Source organism: Dendrobates tinctorius, unplaced genomic scaffold (genome assembly GCF_039654945.1).
Source record: "Dendrobates tinctorius isolate UK_male_01 unplaced genomic scaffold, ASM3965494v1 ptg000039l, whole genome shotgun sequence".
Taxonomy (NCBI): domain Eukaryota; kingdom Metazoa; phylum Chordata; class Amphibia; order Anura; family Dendrobatidae; genus Dendrobates; species Dendrobates tinctorius.
Window position 1 is genome coordinate 28154581 of NW_027361707.1, and position 26023 is coordinate 28180603.

Genomic DNA, 26023 nt, shown 5'->3' on the forward strand with positions numbered 1-26023 from the left:
TTGCGTGCAGGGCTAACGTTTTTAATAAACCATTTTGGTGCAGATACAATCTTTTGATCGCCCGTTATTGCATTTTAATGCAGTGTCACGGCGACCAAAAAAAACGTAATTCTGGCGTTTTGACTTTTTTTTCTCATTACGCTGTTTAGCAATCAGGTTAATCCTTTTTTTTATTGAAAGATCGGGCGATTCTGAACTCGGCGATACCAAATATGTGTGTATGTTGAATTTTTTTATTGTTTTATTTTGAATGTGGTGAAAAATGGGTGATTTGAATTTCTAAATTTTTTTTTTTTTTTTAACTTTTGGAATGCTTCAATAGTCTGCATGGGAGACTAGAAGCTGCCATAATCTGATTGACCTGATCATCGCCTGTATGTAGTAGAATTACTCACGTGCCATGAGCGCCGACCACCGGCGGTCACAGCAAGCCGGCATTGACAATCATAGAGGTCTCCAGGAGACCTATCGGTGACCCGCGATCACGTAACATGGGTCATCGATGGACGGATTTCCGTTATGATTGCCAGAAGCGCATGTTAAATGCCGCTGTCAGCATTTGACGGCGGCATTTTACGGATTAATAGCCACCGATGGATCGCGATTCCACCTGCGGCTGTTCCAGGCACATGTAAGCAGTTCAAAACAGCTGACAAGTGCGGGTAAGATGTGAGCTCACCGCCGGAGCCCACATCACAGGGAGGATGTCTGACACTGGCGTAGTATTACGCCCGATGTCAGAAAGGGGTTAAGGTTCTTCGATTCTCTGCAAGTTCAGCTTTGATATTGTCATAAATCAGCTGAGAAAAGCTCAGAAAGAGAGAGTTACAAACTCCCTGGATTATCAGAATGAGATCACTGACTGATTCTCAGTTAATTCATTCTGCAGCCATCAATAGACAGTGGTGTAATAACGTGCAGGTGCTGTGTGTGTCACCACGGAACAGAGACAGACCAAAAGTTAAAGGGTTTATTTACAAGGGTCAAAATCTCCTCGTAGGGAGAAAACAGTGGGGGTTAAACTGGCAAGGTAATGGCGATTTAACGGTTTATGAAAACTAGACAAAGTTATCAACTTCTCAGTCTGAAGAAATCTTGCTTGAAGGGTCGTCTTCTCCAAAATAGGCGCCGACAGCAGTGGCACTTGTAGTCTCTATGGTCTGTAAGCGCTGTAGTCTCTATTAGATGGTAACCGGGGTCTCCGGGGTTAAAGAGGAAGGCAGGGGGGGACACTGGGCCAAACTGGGTCTCTCCTGCTCTTAACCTCTGCTTTCAAACTAACAGTCTCGTCAAGTCTCTCTGCTGGAATCAGGGGTTCTGACCTGTCACCGCAGACACCGGGGCTGTGCGCGCGGGTCTCCGTCTCTGCACGGTCAGGAGGACGTCTTCCTCTAGTCAATGGGGACTCCGCATCCACATACTCACAGACAGCAGTATGTATGTGTCACGTCCTCCTGTTTTATCCCGCTGACCGGGAGTTCTCCCTCCTCTCCTGCGTGCGGCTGCGACCTGCTCTGTCTCCAGCACAAGCTGCTCTGAGCTGCGCATGCTCTCTCTTCGCGCCCTCAGCCTGCACCACTACTCCTTCACCACTGCTACTGACAGGCCAATGATGCAGTCGGTTCAGGTCCAAAAGTCTTCCCCCCTGGCAACCCTGCTGCCCAGCTATATGATTCCGGCCACACAGCAGAGGAGGTAACTCCCTTCTGATTCTTCTTGTGCTTCACCTCCTTAGAGTGGGACAAAGAGGCTACAGGAGGCAGACGGTGCAAAAGTCTTAATACTAATAATATGGTGCCTGTCAATGAATCTAAGCAGAGTGCTTGACTATATTCAGTGTACCCACTAGATCTGACCTTAGCAGACCGGTGGGAGATGTGGCACCGAGTACAGAGGAGCAGCCCTGGTCAAGAGGGAGACCAAAAAAAAAAAAGGACTGTTTTTTCACCTCCTAGACCCATAAAATAAGAGGTTGGCCAGTGGTGGAAAACCCTTTTAAAGTCTAAACATGACACATGTAGAAATGATCTCTACAGAGTAACAATGAGTATGATGACAGAATCATGCGTCAGTAAGAGGTTAAGACAGGAGTTGGATGGCGGATGAAAAGTAACGCATTCCATCAAGGTTTTATTTCAGTTCATACCTAAAAGCAAGAAAAAGAAGCCAAAAGACTCCAACTTCCCAGATATCAAAGCCCAGCTATTAAACCACTCACACAATGCTAGTAACCATTATCCACCCGGCTTTTATACATAAAGGGTTATTTCAAGAATCTCCATGAAACCTGAACTATGCAGACGAGCCTTTATTTTGCAGATATTCAGATTATGGTAGTGCTAAAAGGTTAAGGGGGTAATCTGGTTTTCATACACCCCATTTGGACTTTCAACGTTAAAAAGGCATCCTTTGTCATGTAAGAGAGACTACAAAGAGCATGTCTGACTCTGGAGGACTCAATGAGTCCCTGTATTATACACATAATTCACTAATATCAATGGCCATGTTGTAATACCTAATTATTCCTGCTGAGGTGCTGTGGCGAATCTGAACACCTGCTACAAAGTTACTAGGTGGATTACAGCTGATTGATGAGCATTCCAGTGGCGAGATACACAAGGTTAAGGGAAACTCCTACCTAACAAAAAATGTTATCGGGCATCTAAAGCCAATGTCCAAAAAAAGGGTTTAAAATAAATAATAAAAAAAAAAAAATTACCTAGTTTTTTTTATAACATTAATGATAACTCTTTTCAAAGTTCATTTTTGTAACTTACTTCATCTTACTTTTACTTTACCTCCTCCCATCCCTAATATGCCGCAATGAGGTTTCATTAGTATAGTGTATTGGTCATGCAAGGCAGCAGTTGAAAGTAGCTGATAAAAGGATCTTGAACTGGGAATTGAAACTGCACAGTATTTCGGAGAGGAGGCGAAATAAGGTAACAAAGTATACTAGAAAAATCATCAAAACATTCCAAAAGCTGATCAATAATGAAAAAAAAAATAAAAAAAATGATATGCTAGATTTGTTTGCTTTGACAACTTTGACAAACGTTTCAGACCTTAATTAGCCTGTTAGGGTAATGGCTTGTTCACCATCATCGTTAGGAAAGGCCAGGTGATAAAAAATTTCCCAGCTTTAGAAAAACACAGCCTCCTCTATCCTTGTGCCAAAAAGAGCAGCAATGGGTTCTTCTAAGCAGCTGCCTAGCACTTTATGTATGAAAATGGTGGAGGCCCACAAAGCAGGAGAAGGCTTTAAGATAGCAAAAAGAGTTTTCAAGTTGCCCTTTACTCAGTTCGAAATTTAATTAAGAAATGGCAATTAACAGAAACAGTGGAGGTCAAGATGAGGTCTGGAAGACCAAGCAAAATTTCAGTGACAACTGCTCGTAGGATTGATAGAAAGGCAAATCAGGACACCCGCTTGACTACAAAAGACCTTCAGAAAGAACTAGCAGACTCTGGAGTTTTGGTACATTGTTTTACTGTTCAGAGACACCTGCACAACATGGCCTTCATGGAAGAGTAATCAGAAGAAAACCTCTTTCGTGTCCTCACCATAAAATTCAGCATCAGAAGTATGAAAAAGAACATCTAAACAAGCCTGATATATTTTGGAAACAAGTCCTGTGAACCAATGAGGTTAAAATAGAACTCATAATTTTTTGGAAAGTTCCCCTTCAAAGACTACTAGCAGAGATCTTGAAAAGGACAATTAATTGTTATCAAAGTACATAGTGTCATTATACAATAAATTTGCTTTTAAAAAGTAAATCCATCACTAGAATTGCCCCCATCTTATTGCTTCAACTATCAAACCAAAAATGTTCAATGGTGTGGACGGTATGTTAAGGATTTTTTTTTTTTTAATCTCCTACAAGAAATGAAACCAGTCTTTCCACTTTAGACATTTAGGTAATATCTGATAAGAGGGGGAGCAGTGACCAGATTCTATGAGAGATGAAGAAACTCAGGAGGTGACAGAACCTCCAAATTATTGGATTTGCAACAACGTAAATATCAGACAACTATTACGGTAATTAAAAGTTTAAAAAAAAAAAAAAATTAACAAAAATATTATATACGGTATTTGACTTGTACATTCTCCTTTAAAAATGATAACTGAATTAAGATTCTTGATGGAGCCACACAGCCTAATATGGCTCCCATCACTACAAGGAATAGAGAACACATCAGGTCATTTATTACAGCTCAGTCAACCCTGGTATAGTTAATCCAAGGAGGTACAGAGTATGACGCTCCACGTACTCACCCACTGACTGTCGGAGTTCTTCACACTGGCTTATGTGTGGCAGTCTCAACATCTCCTTCCATTTCTTGCTGCGCCCATTCCTTTTGCCTCCTCCACCTGTCAAACATAAATTTCATTACATTTTTAGATCACTTATTGGGTGCTTGTCCAATCAAAACAAAACAAAAAAACACAACAACAAGAAAAGTAAAAGTAAATCTATGGTTTCAAATTCACCCTTAATGGCAAAAAAAGAATTCAGAGAAGCATAACATAGAAGATCAAAGAGTAAAAGAGAAGCATAGCATAGAAGATAAGGGGGCACGCAGCAGTCAGACCAGGTGAAAACAATAAAAGAATTTACTTGCCAACTGATCCTTATTCTGGGGCTCATTCAGTGCCGCTGCTCTGTGCTTCTTGTTCCCAACCAATGGAAATGGCCAGAAATACCAGATCAGACAATCACTGGCCTCACCGGTGACCCGCCTCCAACAGCGACTGAATGAGCAGGCATTTCCGCTATGACAAGGACAGGCCCAGTAAGCACAAACCAGTGGGGACAGAGTGATCTATGAGGATCGGCACAAGTGACTTACTTTTTAAAACTTACAGAAGTAGTAACTATTGCTTTGATGTTTATTTAAAAAATCAAGCGTACAGATGAAAATAAATTAACTTTGTAATGTATCTCATCAGATAAATCTGCTTTTCCCTCCTGGACTGATCTTTCAATCTCAATTCATAGGCAAAATACATCTTCTATTAATACAGAACTTCACATTACTAAGACAGATGACAATTGGTGCTCCTGAGGATCTATGGAGAACTGTAACTGACGTTTGAGAACTTGCAACAGAATGTCTGTGTCGTCCTCCCCCCATAGGATTTTAAAAACACCAAAGTCCATCTCCAATGGAGGAGGGAGGAGCTAGAGGCATTCTTCTGCAAGTTCTCCATAGAACATTATGAGCACCAACTGTCTTCTCGCTCAGTTATGGGAAAATCTATAGTCACTGAAGACAGATTTTCCCCATGAATTGATAATTTTAAGAATGAAAGATCAGTCCAGGTGGAAAAAGAAGCGGATTTCTCTAAGGTATATTATAAAAGTTTCTTATTTTCACATGTACTATTTTTTTCCAGGGAAAATAAATAAGTTTCCTGAATAGTAAATGGTTAATTTTGTGCCTTTGACCTGATGGTATTAGCGCTGGTACTTGGCAGATTTCTCCAGCTAGGAATGTGATGGGGGTGTAGAGGGTGCCTGGCATAAAGAGACAGACAGTCCTCCACATCTGCCAAACCCCGAGGGATTCTCAGAGTCTTTAGAAGGATCCCACCTCACAGGGAGCGTTCCTGCTCTTACGTCGTTTCTGTTCTTGCAGGAACAGTATCATTTACATTCTGAAAACCGCTTTTTTCAACTACAGCCAGTAATAACATTACAGCGAGTCTCGTGCCAAAATATTTCAAAACAGGGGGCCGGATTGTCTCCCGAAATGACCCCTTCATTGTCTAATGAAGAATTTTTTATTTCCTAAAACTTTTTTTTTATTATTTTTTTTTAAAGAAGATTTTCAGATTGTTAGGTTTCAATGGAAATTTTTGATTCCAAACATACAGTTTAATAGAAAAAGCATACCAAAAAATAATGCTCATATGGATTAAGACAAAGTTACTCCATAGCCGAGCACTTAAAGGAACGCTCCACTTTTAAACTTTAGGAATACCATCAGTGCTTTCACCCTGCGCTGCGTCACCTCTCCTTGATGTTTGGTTACAGGGCTGCAGTGGTCGCATCATAAATACAGCATGTGACCGCTGTAGCCAATCGCTGGGCTCAGTGGTCTTGTTGAGCCCAGTGATTGGCTGCAGCAGTCATGCACTGTAGAAGACACATTATCGCTAGAGACATGTCCTGAAGAACTGGAGCAGAATGGATAGAATGATTTTTTTCATTCTAGGCTTGGGTTTATACACACAATTTTTTTTTTTTTTTTTTTTTTCTTTCATGTGGCTTTTCCAGTGGACCGGCTTCAAAATCAACAAAAAAAAAAAAAACTGTGTGAACATACCATTAAAGATTATTCCTTTTTATTTTTAATTAAAGACGTCTCTTTTTCCAATGCGCTCCCTCTCTACTGGCAAACGGTAATTAATCCAGATCCAGCTCTTGTCATCCCCCAAAAAATGAATCGATTTTGCAAAGTAAAGCCGTAGCCCGGCCAGGCATTTCCCCTATTGCTCTCCATTCTGCCGAATAGTTGTTTTCGAGTGGATCAGCGATGTCCATGTGCCCGCAAGACAACGCCTTTAATATAATTAAAAATTAAAAAGTTTTTTAGAAAAATAGTTTTGGTGTATTTTTATGGCTTTAGTTGATTCAGTGGTGAAATTTGAAACAATTTTTGAAGATTTGACACGTTGCCTATATATCTGCTCGGAAAAGAAAACCGCACAGTGCGCACAACAGTGACTTCACAATATGAGTAGGAAGATATTTTTCAATGAGTATTTGAAGTGATTTTCATGAGGATTCTGAAGCAGAACAAGCTCCAAAACGGTCAAAAAATAAATGGGAAAACTTACCCTAACTGAGCGTGCTGGCTACAATCACACAACTGCGTGACACATCCTAGTGCTTTCCGGTGTTTTTCTCAGCAGGACACAAACCCATAGAATTACATGAAGCCACATACTGTACACAAATCAGTTGTAAAATAGGATCCGCACCGAGAACAGGTCTTCTCAACCGTTTTGCAGATCAGAAGTGACCACTAAATGGGGAACCGTATAAAAAAGATCAATAGGAGGCGGATGTGCAGTACCCTGCCGCGGCCACTATCAGAATATGGCGCAACTGAGCATTTCCGCCCACCATAAGTAATAGCTGATCGGCGGGGGGTGCCGAATGTCAGACCCCAACAGATCAGACACTCGTGACCTATCCTAAGGATAAAGTAGTGGACAACCCCTTACCGAATAAAAATAACAAAACGGAAGAGCCCCAAGGGTATGTGTGCCGATCATTATTTTTATGGATAGATTACTTACCCATTACCATGTGTGAAACCAACCCCAGGGTATGTGCACACTGAGGGCATGTTTTTCAGGGGTTTCCGGAGAAGAAATTGAGCGGAAACTCTTCAAATCTTCCTCAAAAATGCAAAACTATATTTTTTGCAGAGTTTTTTGTAGCAAAAATGGAGTAAAATACTCTTAGCCTCTCCGCCCAATAGGGCAGTGTACACAGGTTTCCTCCACACGGGAAGGCGTCCAGCCTTCATTCCTGCAGGAGAATGAGCTTCTCATGGGATGAAATGTCAGCAGGTGTGAGTGACCTCAGTGGTCTCCACAAAGTATTTAACACTTCGGGGTTTTTGCTTTAATGCAGTCAAACAGATCTGGAATGAATTAGCCGTTTCCAAGATGGGAAGGAGCCAAGTATACAAAAGGTACGAGAGCTGGAATGACAGAGGCAAACACGGCTCATCCGGGCAGCCCAGCCAAAGCACACAGGCTGCACGCGGACCTCCAGCTTCTCCCTGCATCACCGCACATCACCCTGACCTCATGGTGAACATGGAAGCCTGAGGGGGGGGATCCACAAGGTGGGTCAGAAAAGGTTTTCTCATGGGTGGAAACACGGACAAAGAAAAAGCCTAGATCCACATAAAGCTCAAAACGTAAACCATCGACAACACTGAAAATCACAAAACAGGAGTTCAATCATTATGAACTGAAGTGTGTAAATCAGAAAACGTGCCAGGTTTCAAATCAGGTTTTTACACAATGTATTTTTTTTTTTTAACTTTTTATAGTTGTGTTTTTTTCCCCCCAATTTTCAAAATCACTATGTATAAAAAAAAAACCAAAACAAAAAAAAAACAAAACTTGCATTTGTCAACCAAGCCGTTAGTCCTAATTCTAGATTCACGCTTCCTGTTCTGCACAGACGACTTTTTTTCGGCCATTCTCATCGCAGACAGGATTATAATGAAAGAGATCACCTTTATACACAGTAGATAACACAGGATGAACCATTCGCAATAGGGGATGTCACAGCTCACCTCCTCCTCTTGTACTGTGACTAATAACACCTTTATATACAAAAATCTAAGATTCAGAGGCACCAGAGAAAATAGTGATAAAACAACCTTTATTCCATCCTTAAAAATCACATGGTGAAATACAATTTAGATAGACGAGTGAAGCAACTTTTCGGCCCAATCGTCCATTTTCAAGCCAGAAGTGCAATAAAAATTACAGCCGTTGTACTTCTGGCTTGAAAAAGGCTGTTTGGCCCAAAACTTTGCTTCACTCGTCATCTACCTTCTTTAAGGATGGAATAATATAATATATATACACACATATACACTTTTCCTCCCCTTCATACTAGATTTGTGTCACTCATGAACTTTCGTTGAGGGCGCCTGACTACCGGCTGTTCCAAACACAAGATTACAGCCAGCAGAGTTAATGCAACCCTTCAACATAACACGACAAAACATGGAAACATTTTCTTTCTGAAGTTTAATGTGCCCTGGATACTAAACATTTATAAGTCTCCGCTCACTAGAAGACCACACAACATCTTCAACCAAAATAAGACAAAGATAAAATTTCTAAAGGAGAAAATGGTTGCAAGATCAAATTAAAGAAGAATTTCAAAGCCCCCTCCCAGTAAGTCGTGAAGCGTTGTCCACCTTGAGCCAAGAAAGTTTCTCCAACCTCCCCATATTTGAACAATTTCTCTGCTTTATTTTCCAAAAATGTAACTAATACCATAAGCCAAAATAAAGATTTTCATCGATCAATGTGTTTCACGCAATTTGTGACACTATTATTGTAAAAGCCTATGCCAAATTTATTGAGGTTTTACTTTAGTTGTTGCATTTTTTTTTTTTTTTTTTTACAAAAAATGAATTACATGCGACCTGGTTACTCTGTTAGCGTAAAGTTCGACTTACCGTATTTATGACTGCATTTTCAGAAAAAGAAAAAAAAAAAGTGTTCTCAAGACTTGCCATCACTGTGAGCATAGAACACATACAACAGTGATACAACATTCAGAAAAAGTCCCAATTTGAGCAAAATTCAGGGGCTGGCCAGGCTTAGGGCTCAAGTCTGCAGTCACTCCATGTGACTACAGACTTGTGAATCTTCACAGTGCGCGCAGTCAGGATTCTCCTTTGACGGAGACAATTTGCATAAATCCAGTCCATTCCGACTAGTCGTGTCTGGCCTCTCTCAATTCACATGTGTTGAACAAGGAAGCACACGTCTAGTTGGCATGCGACTGAACGTATGCAAATCAAGAACCCACCGGCTCCCAGTGCTGACACTAGAGAATCCTGACCGCACGCATTGCGCATGATGTAAGGATTCACAAGTCTTCAATCACAGAGTGACGGAAATCTTGAACCCAAAGTATGAAAAACCCCTTTAACGCACGACATTTGATACATCGATATCGGGCTATTTTCTTAAGGGGGGTTTTCCGGCCATAGGCTTTAAGTCTGCAGCCACTCTACAGGAGTTATTTGCTTGTTCTGTTGTGCACGTCCACTTGGCTGAAGAGAAAATTTGCCTCTATTACTAGGGGGCATACATTTGGAAACGGAGGGGGCCCAGAAGAAAAATGAAACTGTTCCAGAATCAGAGGCACAGCAGCGATTGGTGAAGGCGCCCAGTATAATTTTAAGAAATCTATTGTAAGATCCACTTTTAAAGACATTTTGTCATTTTTGGCCAGCGCACTCGACACCCCAATTAGTGCATTATCTGGGGGCAGAAGCGGTTACTATGGCAAGATCAGAGACCTGGCACTAAACAAACAATTCTCTTACAGCCGTGAACAGAGACGTACGTCTTCCTGAAGTGCAGCGTAAGGGAAAAAGGCGTCCAGCCTGCATGACAGAACTATTTATATACGAAGAAGCGTAGATTTTCCGTGTCGAGGCCGCGCGCCTCGTATGTTTGGGCTTCAGTCATGCTGGGTTGTGTTTCCCAGAAGTCACCTTGCTCACGTAACTCCTGGCCTTTTCACTCTGTTTATCCTTCAGGCAGAAGTGACATCCGAAAGCCACTCAGGGACGTCACCGCCATGTGTGCAGGGGATAGGAGAGCGGCTCGCTCCGAACCAAGCGCGGCCTCCTGGGCTTCCATGGGACATCTGTGCTGGCGTTACGTCACAGCCATCTGCACTACACTGGCATGTACTGTACCGGGAAAGCGAGGAACTTAGGATTATTATTTTCTTGTAATGTAAACAACTTTTGTAAAACCTTACACGATATTTACATTGGCCGGCAAGGCGGCTGTCGTACATGGCAGTCACTAGTGATGTCGCAAGACTGCAAATGCCTCTGGGTTTTACATTTAATCTATCCTTCCACATCTTTAATACAAAACATCACAGTTTATGGAAGTGAGGAAGTATCAATACTTAAAGGGATTGTCTGGATAGGGCCCTTGAAGTAACAAGGTCCCAAAGAGGCAGAGCAGAGAGAAGTTATCACGCTGCAGGCCTCAGTCTGACCATTCTTTTATAAAGGCACTATGTAATATGGAGGGTTATCAGGGGCCTCAAGTTGCTTACTGTGAGGCCTTACCATTTGGCACCCAAAAATCTGGACACAAGATTGTCTGGGCCCCATCACTTACAAAAGGTGTCACTGAAGCGGTGGGCACAGAGTGGCTGTTCTCTGTTGTGTGGGGGTGCACTGTATGGCAGTCCCTATTGTGTGGGGGAGAGGGGGCACCATGCGGCTTTCCCTGTTGTGTGGGGGGTGGGCACCATGCAGCTTTCCCTGTTGTGTGTGGGGGAGTGGGCACCATGCGGCTTTCCCTGTTGTGTGGGGGTGGGCACCATGCGGCTTTCTCTGTTGTGTGGGGGGTGGGCACCATGCGGCTTTCTCTGTTGTGTGGGGGGTGGGCACCATGCGGCTTTCTCTGTTGTGTGGGGGGTGGGCACCATGCGGCTTTCCCTGTTGTGTGGGGGGTGGGCACCATGCGGCTTTCCCTGTTGTGTGGGGGTGGGCACCATGCGGCTTTCCCTGTTGTGTGGGCACCATGCGGCTTTCTCTGTTGTGTGGGGGGTGGGCACCATGCGGCTTTCCCTGTTGTGCGGGAGGGAGGGCACCATGCGGCTTTCCCTGTTGTGTGGGGGGGTGGGCACCATGCAGCTTTCTCTGTTGTGTGGGGGAGAGGGCACCATGTGACTGTCCCGGTTGTGTGTGGGGGGACACCATGCAGCTGTGCCTGTTTTGTGGGGGGGGCACTGTGTGACTGTCCCTGTTGTGTATGGGCGTAGGGTACAGTGAGACTGTCACTGTTGTGTGTGGGAGAGTGCACGGCATGGTTGTCCCTGTTATGTGTTGGGAGAGAGTACAGTGAGGCTGTTGCTGTTGTGAGTGAGCTGTCACTGTCAGAGTGGTCATGTGTCAGTCACAGGGATCGGGCGTCACGCTCACTGTTACAAGCAGGCACTGAAACGGTCACAGTCATGGGGGTCATGGGCTGGTATGGTGAAACTGTATGGCTGGCAGCAATGGGAGTTAGTGTTCATGTAAGACATTTATCACTTTTTGCCAGTATTTAGACACTAACAAAGTGGCTGTAGAGAAAAAAAAAAAAAAAAATGGGACAACGGTCAGAAAGTCTACTTAAAAAAAAAATGTTCACTTATTCAATCCATTGCAGCTCCATCGCAACGCTTTGCTGGCATTCACGGTCACGCTTTGATGACACGACAAACATGCTGCCGATCACTGACCTTGTGTCGTAGATGGTAGCAGTTGATGTAATGTGCAGGTGTCATCAATACAGGGAAGTGAGCAATTGTGACCCACAGAAGAATCAACACTAAAACTAGAAATTGGACCAATGCACTTGCAGCTCCCAGGGCATGGTATAATCCAACAGTGTGGTTGTCAGACCAGAAAAGGCTGTGTACACTCAATGTAATGCAACATTTCTACTGCGGGGCAATATGGGGGATTTGTACACCTGTTTCCGAGCTTCCCTGAAAAAATTATATATATATATATATATATATATATATATATATATATATATATATATATATATATATATATATATATATATATATATATACACACACACACACACCTTGGGAGTTATTTATAAAGCAAATGTGTCAGAATTCCAATAAAATTTTCATCAAATAAAAAAAAAAAAAAAAAAAAGCGTCTTTCATGATCTGAACTATATTTATTACAGTATCTGTTTTAGACACTTTCTATTCCTCCTTGTCTGACAAAAGGCCCTTCTGAAATGAACCTAGGCCTCAAGAATGGCACTGTGCACCAAAAATGCACCAAAATTTTGGTGCAAATTTCTGGCATAAAGTAAGCCAACTAATGGCTTGTGCTAAATTAAAGACTAGGCAGTCTAAAGATAAGCCAGAACAATCAGACATCCTCAACCCCTAAGACAAATCTGGAGCATTTTAAGACTGTCCACTCCAAATTTGACCTGTCTATTGCTGGGTTCACATGAACATTTTTCATGGTCTATGTACATACCACAAAGTCCGGAATGCGGATTTCACAATTTGAACTTATGATATGATGACTCACACGTGTCTATTAAGCGATAAATACAGGTTCAGGGGCCTCGGTCGCGCCAAGCGCGCCCAGAGGCCTTGGTTGCGCCAAGCGTGCCCAGAGGCCTCGGTCGCGTCAAGGGTGCACAGAGGCCTTGGTCGCGCCAAGGGTGCACAGAGATGCCCTTATTTGCATATGAAAAAATGTTTCTTCTGAAAAAATGAGGAAGTGAAATCTATACTGCATGGATGAGTTTTTGGGGAAACGGGACTGACTAGCCTTAATCTGCAGTTAAAGTGAAGATGTAGCAATTAGAGTTGAGAGAATTTTTAAAAATCCCATTCCCATTATGATCGGCGGCGAATATTGTTTTTGCATTGGAGTCAATGGGAGTGGAAATAAACAAATCCAGTATGTTCGGAATCAATTGCCAAACACATTCAGCACGATTAAGGTACCAATATGGCACGAATATGGCAAATTCAGATTCGGCTACCGATTACAAACATATTCGCTAAACTCTAGTAGCAATCAATCAGATCACCGGTTTCATTCTCTAAACTAAAGGGATTAAAGCTGAAATCTGACAAGTTGCCATAAGGAACACCTAGAGTTTTTGTCTGGGCTTGCTTTCATATACGAGTCCCGATGTCTTGTTTGGAACCGTTTCTGGGGCGACCATTACAAAGCACATAGTAAAAGCTATCTGTACTGCTCGTACTATAAAAACAGCCATACATAGAGCCCCAGGAGCCTTCGCTCGGAGATCCAAGGAGAGCACCTGTCTGAAAAGTCTTATCAGTAACAATATAAACCATTACATGTTTGTCGAGGGATCATAAAAGCAATGAGACGTATGTCAGTGCTGCCAGTGTCAACATTACCCTCACGTTTCGAAGCCATCTCCATTTTGGAGGAGGCAGGAATAAAATTTTACTGTGTTGTCAGCCAAGATCATTTCGGGGGAAGTCTGCGCCATTACAAAAAGCGGCAACGAATTTGGTAGAAATGACCACGTGTCAATAAGTTAAGTGCACGGATACCGGCGTTATCGTGTTATACAGACGGAGACAATGAGCTGGAAAGCAAAGTACATTTTCCACAGCTTATCTTTACACTTAGTCGTGAAAAAAATGCTTTATCAAAAAGCTACATTTTTTACTGTTTGTTTAACCCTAGACGCAAATACTCATTTTAGCCATTAAAAAAAAATTTATTTCTAAAAATGGGGACTCATCAAAATTTTTGCCATCAGATCTTTGTTACAACTGGGTGGAAATTGATGCACAACCTTTCCAGAATATTAGCACATAACATAGTTATTTTCCATGTGGACTTGGTCCAGATCACAAATTTGGCCCACCGAAAAATGGGATTCAGACAAGCCCCCTCGAAACCGCCAACAGGAAGGACTCAGATAGATCTTCTTTCAGGAGGTGTTCAACTTTTAAGCAGAGAGACAAGGGTCTACATTTATACAAATTTATATAATTTTGTGCCAAATATTTAGTTCATACTCTTCAACTCTGCCACTTATTTATCAAATGTTTTCCCCCCATTCGTCTTCCCTCTCTGTCTTTAGTTTTAGCGGGGATGGACTAGTGTTACCCCCTCCCCTCACAGAGTTCTTAGACAGAGCAGAATCTCTTCATGTTACAGAAAGAGAAGAAATTCGAAGTGCACCTGAAGAAACAGAGGAATGGAAACATGTGACCGCGAGAAGCAGGAGGACCGGGAGGCAGTCAGCGCCCATACTGCTAAGGAACCAGTACCAGGCTCTTACACAGGAGAACGATGAAGAAATACATCAGGATAAGACTTTGCCCACAAACAGCAACCTTGTACGCTTCAGAGTCCTCCTGGATGCAGAAAGAAAAATGTTGTGAAGAAACGGAGAGTGGTGGTCATGGGGGATTCCCTGTTGAGAGGAACAGAGGCCGCTATCTGCAGACCAGATATAACCCCAAGAGAAATGTGCTGTCTTCCAGGTGCAAAAATTAAAAATGTGTCTGACAGGATATCAGGACTCTTCAGACCTACAGATGACTACCCATTCCTGCTACTACATGTGGGGACAAATGACACAGCAAGAAAAGACCTGGAACCCATCTGCAGTGACTTTGAAAACTTAGGTAATAAAGTGAAAGAACTGGGAGCGCAGGTGGTCTTCTCTTCCACCCTCCCAGTGGATGGCCATGGAACAAGGAGGTGGAATAAGATTCTGCAGGTGAACAACTGGCTACGTCGATGGTGCAGTCAGCAAGGATTTGGATTTCTGGATCACGGAGTGAATTACCTATACGATGGACTACTTGCTAGAGATGGGGTGCACCTTACGAAGACTGGAAAACATGTATTTCGAAGTCGCCTTGCTACACTCATCAGGAGAGCTTTAAACTAGAACAATGTGGGAAGGGAAGCAAAAGGCCAGGAAAAGCCATACACCTGACAAATGCTATTGAGAACTCTGCTATTAGAAGTGGAAAGGAAGAACAAAGACAAAAGATTCTAAATAATAAAAATATTGGAGAAAGAGAAACCAATCACAAACTAAAATGTTTCTATACTAATGCACAAAGCATGGGCAACAAACAAGGAGAATTGGAACTACTAACACAGGAAAAGAAATATGATGTCATTGGAATCACTGAAACTTGGTGGGACGATACACATGATTGGAATACAAGGCTAGAAGGATACAACTTATATGCTAGACACAGACTTGGTAAACGAGGAGGGGGTGTCGCATTGTATGTTACAAACGCGTATATCTGCACAGAGATTGAAGCTTCAGAGACTGGGAGTTCTGTGGAAACTGTTTGGGTAAGAATACAAGGACAGAACAATGGAAAGGACACCATTGTAGGCATTTACTACAGGCCACCTGTGCAAGCTGAAGATATGGATGAACTCTTTATGCATCAAATGGCCATGTTCACCAAAAAATATGACAGTTATCATGGGAGATTTCAACTATCCTGACATTTGTTCGGAATCTCTCTCAGGCAACAGGCAAAACTAACAGGTCTAGGAAATTCTTATCCTTTCTTGCTGACAACTTTATCTTCCAAAAGGTAAGGGAGAAAACAAGGGGAACTGCTACCTTGGATCTAATCCTTATAAACAGGGAGGTAATGGTTGAGGAGGTAAGAGTGGCTGGGACCCTAGGAGGTAGCGACCATGCTATTTTAGAATTTTGGATAACTACAGGAGGAAGACATGTGAAGACTCAGACGTCAAGGTTAGATTTCAGAAAGGCAGATTTTAAGGGATTCAGAAAGAGAATTGGAGGGATCCAATGGCTGGATATCCTTAAAGACAAAAATGTCCAGGAAGGATGGGAAATCTTGAAAAATGAAATTCTCAAAGCACAATTGTTAACAATTCCGAAAAGAGGGAAGAATAGGAAGCATTTAAGGAAGCCAGGATGGATGAACACAGAACTTAAGCACTTACTAAAAAGGAAGAAAGAAATGTTTATAAAATGGAAAGAGGGAGGCATATCTAAAGAAGAATATAATGCTGTCTGCAGAACCTGCAGGGCATGAATCAGATTAGCTAATGCTGACAATGAATTGAGGCTTGCAAGACACGTCAAAACCAATACTAAAAGGATTTTGGGGACATGTCAAAAGTAAAAGAAAAGTCAAAGATGCTATAGGATTTTTACGGGATGAAAATAATGAAATGGTAAGACAGGATGTTGAGAAGGCCGAACTTTTAAATTCCTATTTTGCATCTGTTTTCTCTCAGAAAGGAAATGTAACATCAACTATTCTTCACTGTCCTATTAAGGGAATAGAAGAATCCAAGATATTTATAAACAGAAATATAGTGAGGAAACACTTAGCTAACCTAAATGAATTCAATTCTCCAGGTCCAGATGAATTACACCCCAGAGTATTGAAGGAGATAGCAGAAGAAATTTTTGAACCCCTCTCCATAATCTTTGAAAATTCTTGGAGAACAGGAGAAGTCCCAGAAGACTGGAGAAAAGCAAATGTTGTTCCTATCTTCAAAAAGGGGAAGAAGGTGGACCCAGGCAACTATAGGCCGGTGAGTGACTTCTATACCAGGAAAGATCTTTGAACAAATTATTAAACAACATGTATGTCAATACCTGGATAAGAATGAAGTGATTAAACAGAGTCAGCATGGGTTTGTAACTAATAAGTCATGTCAGACTAACTTAATTTCCTTCTATGACAGAATCACTGATTGGGTGGATCAGGAAAATGCTGTAGATATAGTATATCTTGACTTAAGCAAAGCATTTGACAAAGTATCTCACACAATCCTTATTGTGAAATATATAGAGGAAAATAGCGAACAAAAAGTCCAATACAGAAATCTACAAAATACAAAAATAATTTTATTGAAATAGATCAAAGGTACAGCAAACAGTGAGATTAGAGTCAAATAATGACCATAAGAAGCACATGGGCAAAAATGGGGCACACCAGAGGTATATAGACACGGTGATATATAATTTTAACAGTACACAATACAAAATTTAGGAATCCTACATTATCCCATAATATTAAAAATAACCAGTCATGGTATACAAATGAGGCGCATAAGTATCGCTACCCCCAGTGGTGGAACCTGCCACCACACACACAATATATGCTGAATATGTTGAAAACACAAAATAGATGGCTACATAATATTACCTTTCTGACTGGTCAGTAGTAGAGGACTGCCCGGGTGTACATTTGACAAAGTAGCTCACACAATCCTTATTGAAAAAATGACTAAGTATGGAATGGACAAGGCAACTGTTAGGTGGATTCATAACTGGCTTAGTGATCGGACCCAAAGAGTGGTTGTAAATGGCTGCACATCCAGTTGGAAAAATGTCTCAAGTGGGGTACCACAGGGCTCTGTTCTGGGCCCTGTATTGATCATCTTTATCAACGATTTAGATGAAGGAATTGAGGGTACACTGATTAAATTTGCTGATGACACAAAGCTAGGAGGGATAGCTAATACTAGAGAGAGAGGATTCAAAAAGATATTAATAAACTGGAACAGTGGGCATCAACTAACAGAATGTGTTATGAATGAGTCACCGCAGGAGGAAAAAACAAAAATACAAGTTAAGTCCAGAAAACCGGAGAGGTTGGTAGCTAGCGGATTGCAGACCCCTGATCCTATTCACCACAACTAACAGTAGCCATGGGGGGTTGCTACGGTGCCCTAGACCCCTCGTCACAGCCGGAGAGCTAAATAAGCCTAAAGAAAGAAAGGGGAAATCTAAACTGCCCCAGTGCAGACCCCAAAGCAATAGACAGCCCCCAACATGTATTGTCGGTGAAAAACAGATGAAAACACAAACAGACAGAAAGACAGGCTGAGCAAATGATGGGGCCCAACTAACTAGATAGGAAAAGACAGAAAAGATGCTGGCTGCAATCACGCAAAAAACCCTGCCAAAAATAATGTCCAACACGTCTGATAGAAAAGGCCCTGAAGTCACTAGACTTCAAAATCACTATATCAGCACTCAGGTATATTCTGAAGACAGAGCAAAGAGATCAACTGATCAGAGACAAAAATGGAGTTCAGCCCGTCCCAACCAGGGCAGGCTGAACACAAACACTAAGTAAACAGACAAAATCTCATGGAAAAATAGCAGAGCAAAAACTTAGCTTTTAGTAGACAGGAACTAAACTGGATGCCAGAGCTCAGAGCAGAAAGGATCACCAGCAACCCTGCAGGGCGTCGGCTGCCTTATATCCACTCAGAAATTCCGGATGTCCGATCACACTCCACCTGTTCAGATGACAGGTTCTTCCCATCCAGATCAATTTCACTACCTCCTTTCACCAGCAGAGGGAGTTCATCAGACATCAGAGGTGAAGGAGAAAATGAACTCATAACAAGAATGGTTTTTAACAGGGAAAAATGCAAAGTACTACATCTGGGCAATAAAAATGGAAAAAGCATATACAGAATGGGAGGAATAGGGCTAAGTAACAGCACATGTGAAAGACTTGGATATACTAATAGATCACAGACCGAATATGAGTCAACACTGTGATGCAGCAGCAAAAAAGGCAAATGCAATTCTAGGATGTATTAACAGAAGCATACAGTCTAGATCACGTGAAGTCATTATTTCCCTCTACTCCTCTTTGGTCAGACCTTATCTGGAATACTGTGTCCAGTTTTGGGTGCCACATTTTAAAAAAGACATCAACAAACTGGAGCAAGTTCAGAAAAGAGCGACCAGAATGGTGACCGGTCTGCAAACCCTGCCTTATGAGGAAAGGTTGCAGGATTTAGGAATGTTTAGCTTGCAAAAGAGAAGACTGAGAGGAGACTTAATAACTGTCTACAAATATCTCAAGGGCTGTCACATTGTAGAAGGATCATCTTTATTCTCATTTGCACAAGGAAAGACTAGAAGCAATGGGATGAAACTGAATGGGAGGAGACACAGATTAGATATTAGAAAAAACTTTTTGACAGGGTGATCAATGAGTGGAACAGGCCGCCAAGAGAGGTAGCGAGTTCTCCTTCAATAGAAGTCTTCAAACAGAGGCTGGACAGACATCTGTCTGGGATGATTTAGCGAATCCTGCTTTGAGCAGGGGGTTGGACCAGATGGCCCAGGAGGTCCCTTCCAACTCTACAATTCTATTATTCTATGTAGGGCCTATTGCTAGGGTCAGGCAGGGATTAGGCTCCTGCTTGGCAATAGGTGCTGAACCTACGGTATATAGGGATGTTTAGGGCAGACAGGGTGATTTTAGATCTGCCTAGGTGTCTCCACTCCTATCTTCCCTAGCGTTTAGGCTTCCCCTTCAATCTTCCCCTTGTTGTGCACTTACTAATCCTACATCCAGCGTGACAGTAACACAGTAAATGTAGAATTGTGTGTAAATTGTGGCTTTTTCTGCATGGTAGAAATGGTTGCCACATAAATGTATATGGTCATGCCATTAAGACAGGTCTAAAATACGCAACGCTTGCTTAGAAATGAGTTGATAAATTTATATTTCACACCAAAAAGGTTAACCGTGATCCCTTTTCTCATAACTTAAGATTGGCGTAGAGTCTAAAAATGGAGTAACAAATGGCATAAAATATTAATAAATATGGCATGGATTCCCACATCCATTTTTCAGATGCATGGCACAGCCGTGGGTCTCCTGATTGGAGCTTGATGGCTTCATAGGCATAATTGCAGCTGTCAAGTTCCGGTAAGATGAACTATTGCAGTGGTCTCAATTTTTGCCAGAGCTGTATGTATATAAGCAAAGTCTATTAGTAAACATTGCAAAAAAACTTTTTGAAATGTCAAGTACAAATTAAGTTTTCGCTTATAGCCTTCTCCGTCAGTTTGTTCCACAGTGCAAGTTTGATAAAGGGTTAAACTCATTGTATACAGAGCAAGGATTCCCTGAGCCAGTCATTGTTCACTGGTGTCAGCCCCTGACGTCAGACCGTGTCAAACTTACTGAATCTACTGTTGATTCTTGTGGGAAAAACACCTCCACAGCTGACACTATCAAGCCAAGAAGGAACAATGGCCTTCTCTCATGACCAGTTTTCTAGCGTAAAATAAATAGCCAAGAACGCAGCCCGTTCAAGGCTCTCTGTGCTCACGAGGTAATTACCTTATGCTTAGTCACATGTAGAAAGGTAACACACCAAGCCTGCAGACGGTTTTTGTATATATACCGTATATCTGGTTAGAGCCTCCAAGACAGCTATTGGCTTGATTGTCCATGATTTATGACAGTTGCGAAATAAAGAATTATAAATCTTAAGCTTTCACAGGTTTTCTTCTTTCTTAGGAGATTATTAGATCAACTTTGCAATACTAACTGGCCACCGAGTTGTAACAGTGGAAATCCAAGAGCTGCAAAGTAGTGTGGGACTTTTTGTACTCAGGGAACAAAGAAGTGCCAGTTGGATTTGCGTTTTCTTTCCTTTATTTCTGCTGTTTGTACAACACCACCATATTCCATTAAGTTTTAAAGATACTGTCATCACTTACGGTCCCCAGCAGGGCTCGCAATCTTAATTCATCACCCAAAAGAAACCCATAAAAACACATCAAGAAAATATAAACTCTATGAAGTCATTGTTCTTCGTTGGAGTTGAACTCTGGGCCTTAGTACTGCCAGACAACAATGCTAACCTTTATTTTTTTTAGAGGACCTGTCAATGTGTCAATGTTAAAATTGACCAGTTTTTGCTACTATAAAGCATAAAAAAAAAAAAAAAAAAAAAAAGAGATCTATATTTCAAACTGTGTGGCAGATTTTGGAAAAAAAAACCCAGCCTGAAAACTTTTAGTCCTTGTGACAGGTCCTCTTGAAAGATAATATGTTTGGCCTAACAGATTTTGATAATTTGGTGCCTTAAATATCATATTAGTACAATATAGTTTGCAAAACTTTAATTTTCACTCCATGACTCATTTGTAAAATGGAATGCCTCATTACAAAATGACCCGTTGTGTAATTCAGCTGTGTAAAGTGTAGTTTTTTTTATTTTTATAGTTTGTCAATATTTTTTTAGGGTGCTTCAATACTAAAGAGAGGGTCATTGCAGCTAATGTACATGTGAATTTTCTTAAACAGAAAGAGGAGTCTAAAAAAGCCCTAGAGGCCAGTGTGAAAATTGCAAGATTTTTATTTTTAATATGGTAGTGGATTTTAAAAAAAATTCCAAAACTATTTAACGCAAAACCTAATAATAATTTCTGATTACAGATTCTGGGTAAAATCATGATTTGCCTTTCATTGAAATTATGTAGATTCCCTAAAAGTAGGGAAAGCTCATCAGATCTGGTGCAATAATACTACAATTCTAGTGATGGTACCGTAATGGGGTCTAGACATTGGTCCAAAACGTAAGTTCCCCAATGCCATACAGGTAAACATACTGGGTTTCTTGGGCAGATAATTGGAGCAATCCTGATAATTAGAGATGAGCAAATTAATTTGCAGAACCCCGATTCAGCAGACTCGTCAGTATTACTTGGCCACTGGATGGCAGCTCTGAGAACCACCTCCTACCTGCCTGCATCCCCAATGCCATTTTTGATTAGTAGGCCATGGCAAAATCACGTGAACATCACGGTGCAACAATGACATTGTTCCAGGTTTGGAAATAAAAAACAACACAGGGGATGTAGAATGTAGGAGGATTCAAAGGCAGCTGCTGAAATGGGGTCCAGCAAATTGATTCTCTCATCTCTTAGTGATTATTAATTATATTTCTCTAATTTCATTTTACTATGCACAATATATTTCTTAAAGGGAATCTGTCACCCTATTTTTCGCCATCAGGGGCTTATCTACAGCATTCTGTAATTCTGTAGATAAGCCCCCGATTTAACCAGAAAGAGGAGTTAGATTATACTCACCCAGGGGCGGTCCGGTCTTGGTCCGATGGGTGTTGAGGTCCGGCGCCTCCCTTTTTCTTTGCTGTCTGTCGTGGCTCCTGCGCAGGGCGCACTGCTCTGCCCTGTTGAGGGCAGAGCAGAATACTGCAGTGCGCAGGCGCCGGACCTCTCCCGGCGCCTGCGCACTGCAGGACTCTGCTCTGCCCTCAACAGGGCAGAGCAGTGCAGCGGCGCGGGAGCCACGACAGGCAGCAAAGAAGAGGACATCACCGTTAGAAGAAGGGAGGAGCCAGACGGGACGGCGACACCCATCGTACCGAACGCCAAGGTGAGTATAATCTTTTTTTCTTATCTTTCAGGTTACATCGAGGGCTTATCTACAGCATTACAGAATGCTGTAGATAAGCCCCTGATGTCAGTGCCGGCAGCTGATAGGCGAAAAATGGGATGACAGATTCCCTTTAAGAATTAAGTCATTTTGCTATTATAAAGCAACTACAAGTCCCGGAAGACATGGGTACATCCTTATTTTTAATATACTATATTTGTGTTTTACATGTTTGACGTATGGAGCACCTAGAGCCGAAAAAAAACATACAATAGACGCAGAGTCAACACTCGGTAAAGAGCGCTGGGAACAATTTTTGTCATACTGTATGGTCAAACAAACAATCTTCTTGGCTAGCACTTCGTTAACCTTTCTGCTATCAGTAAGATGACATTGTTTACTTGCGCTCTCCACCCCTTGCAGAGAGGGATTACAATCACAAGTGCTCTTATTTGACTCTCATTAATTACACCAATGACATCTGAAATCATCAGTTAAGATCTGCTGCCAGCACGGTGACAGGTACAAGAATGGCCAGGCTGCCACCGAAAAAAGAAGCAACGTCATTGTGGGACACAGCGACATAACGTGCTGCGATCTTAAATAGGTTGCTCAGTCTTACGCAAACAGCTCACTCTATAATGAAAAGTTAGGCAACGTTTAAATATTTTTTTGTGCTGAAGTTCATAACAATCCTCAAGATGTCCGCTTGCCATCATTCTACCGAAATACTACATGCTGAAATTTAGAAGCTGCTCTTCAATCTTGTCTTAAGGAAACGAGAAAGATTTGTGCTGCAGTTATTATGTTAGTACAATATAGCATAGTTGTTACAGCACAGTAGAGCGGTATAACAAAGCTCTTATAATGGTTTCATCCTGCTTTACAATATTTTTACATCATAACAGTATTAATTTTGGAACTGTATGACAGTATTGTGTATAATTGTCATGAGAGTTCTGCATAGTTGTATACTGAGGACTCCGTATGAAATGACCCATAAGATATACTTTGGCTATGTGCACACGCTGCGGATTCTGCTGCGGATCTGCCGCGGATTTGGCCTCTGCGGATCCGCAGCAGTTCTGCAGACAGTGTACAGTACAATGTAAGTCTATGGGATTTATAATCCGCAGTGCAAATGCTGCGATTTTTTCACTGCGGAAAAGCTGCGGTTTTAAATCGGCAGAAAGAATTGACATGTCACTTCTTTCTGCGGATTCTGCTGCGGTTTGCCACCTATTCCATTGTCCAGGTGGCAACCCGCAGGAGAAAACCGCAGGCCAATCCGCAGGTCAATTTACCTGCGGTTTTACCTGCGGATCCGCACGGAAAAATCCGCTGGCGAATCCGCAGCGTGTGCACATAGCCTCAGTGTCAGCTAAATGCCAGTATTAATTCTGAACTATGTGGCCATATTTTTTTTTGCGCTTAGTACCCCATAGTTTTTAGAGGTCTGTATAGCGGTATCAAGTGGGCTTTGTATGAGGACATCAGTTTTGTTCTGTGTGACATTATTCAGCGTCAGTTACACACCAGTATTTGGAACAAGTTAACGGTATTATGATGGCACAGTAGAGCACAGTTAATTATAGTCAATGCAAATCAACGGGTCTGTGAAAAAAAAAATTGGACTGCACTCTTGTGACATCTGAATACGGTTAAATTTTCACGGACTGTAAAAAAAATAAATAAGTTTCTCCACCCTTTCCTATTTCTCCATGTACACCGATCAAACTTGGATCAAAACTAATAGCTTCGTTTTTCTCTTATGTGAGAACAACGGATGCCTGAATAAGCCCTAACTGATAGTTGGCTGGCCTGAAGACATTAAACCTTCCGTACCCGAACACTGGGAAAGTAAAGTATTGTAGTGTTCATTCTGAGAAAATGACTGGTGTGTAACTGAAATAAACTAACTGTTTTAGTAGGGGACTGTATAGCAGAAATATTATGGAGCAGCATGGCGGCATACTGTGGGGCTCTATAGGTTATGATGACATTAGTTGTGTTCTGTGTGACAACAGTATTATTCAGAACAGTGTGGTTGTATTATATGGGCAAACTAAAACAGGTATTAGAGAGCAGTATAGCACTATGACGGGGGCTATGTGTTGGATGTGACATTAGTGTCATTTAAACCTTAAAAAACTAATTGGGAACTGTATGATGCATTTTGTCGGCACGATGTGCCTGAGTTCTTACAGCCCAATATAGCAGTATGTTATGGGCTCCGTATGAGGATATTGTTTGTATTGTACGTGATAAAGTTTAGTGCTAAATAGACAGACATTCGAAATTTTAAGAACAAAATATGTCTGTATAGTGTCGGCACAGTAATTATAGCGCATTATAGCGGTATAATGTGGGATATATTTATGGGACATTATTTAGTAAAAGTTACACACCAGCATTCATTGAGAATTTTATGACTATAGAATGTGAGCACCATAAAGTACTATTTATGATTGTGAAAGTGTTTGTCACGAGGGTGTCATGTCCTCCTGGGAGATCTGGGGTTCGAAGATCACTACCTATTGTGAATCTCAGATCTTCCATTTAGGCTGGGATCACACTACCGTGTGTGATGCGAGAAACTCGCACGAGTCTCTCGCATCAACACCCGCAGCTACTGTTTGCACTCAGGACCGGAGCTGCAGCTGCATACAAACACATGCAGCCGCAGCTCCGGTCCTGAGTGCCGGCGGTAGTGCCAGGTGTTGATGCGACAGACTCGCGCAAATTTCTCACATCACACGTGGTAGTGTAACCCTGGCCTTAGCCTGTTTGTTTCTCATATTAAATGGCTTTGATTTTCTTTGGTGCTAAAGAGGTTATCGACCCTTTCTATGCTGGTCAGAAACATTAAGCTTCATTTTCAGCTGCTTCTGACCCGGTCATTACCTCTCCCTATAAAATCTAGCCAGACACTCTCCGACTTGCCAGTGAAAACTTTACTTCCTAGCTACTTGGAGACACAGGACTGAATTGAAGATTTCTGTTGCTACATGAGATTGTTGTATGCTGTTTTGGGTGTATGCTTTCCTCATTGTCCTATTTCCATTTGGTTGGTACATTCCTATACAGTTCTACCTTTGGTGAGTGTTTGCATGTTTGTTGTTTTTTGTTATCCCTGTTTTACCTTATATCTCTGTCCCACGTGTCGTGGTGGGGGAAGGGACAGATCAGGGTTTAACAGGAGCATAGTAAAGTCAGAGACTCGGGCTTCTCTACCTTCAAGAGTACCCCCCCCCCTAAGCACAGGGATAGTTAACATCACAGTTCCAGGGACAGTATAAGGCCCCCCTTCCTTACTGAAGACCGTCACAGCGTGACAGTGCTATATGGAAATATGGACAGAGAGATGGATTGTGAATATCTTACTGCTGCGTGAAATGAATGCTAACCTGCATTTCAAATCCTGATGTTACCCATAGCACAAGAGCTGTCGGCCACCACAGGGTTAACATACACAGCATGTAGGAATAGTTATCAGTGACTTG

General features: G+C 41.9%; 1 protein-coding gene across 1 annotated transcript in view; it reads right to left on the reverse strand.

Annotated features, from left to right (window-relative positions):
• Window positions 1–26023, reverse strand: part of GRK4 (G protein-coupled receptor kinase 4) — a 274905-nt gene that overhangs the window by 160567 nt on the left and 88315 nt on the right. The window contains exon 2 of the mRNA XM_073574570.1: window positions 4280–4375. Within this exon, the coding sequence (XP_073430671.1) occupies window positions 4280–4375 (96 nt within the window). The remainder of the gene's footprint in view (window positions 1–4279; window positions 4376–26023) is intronic.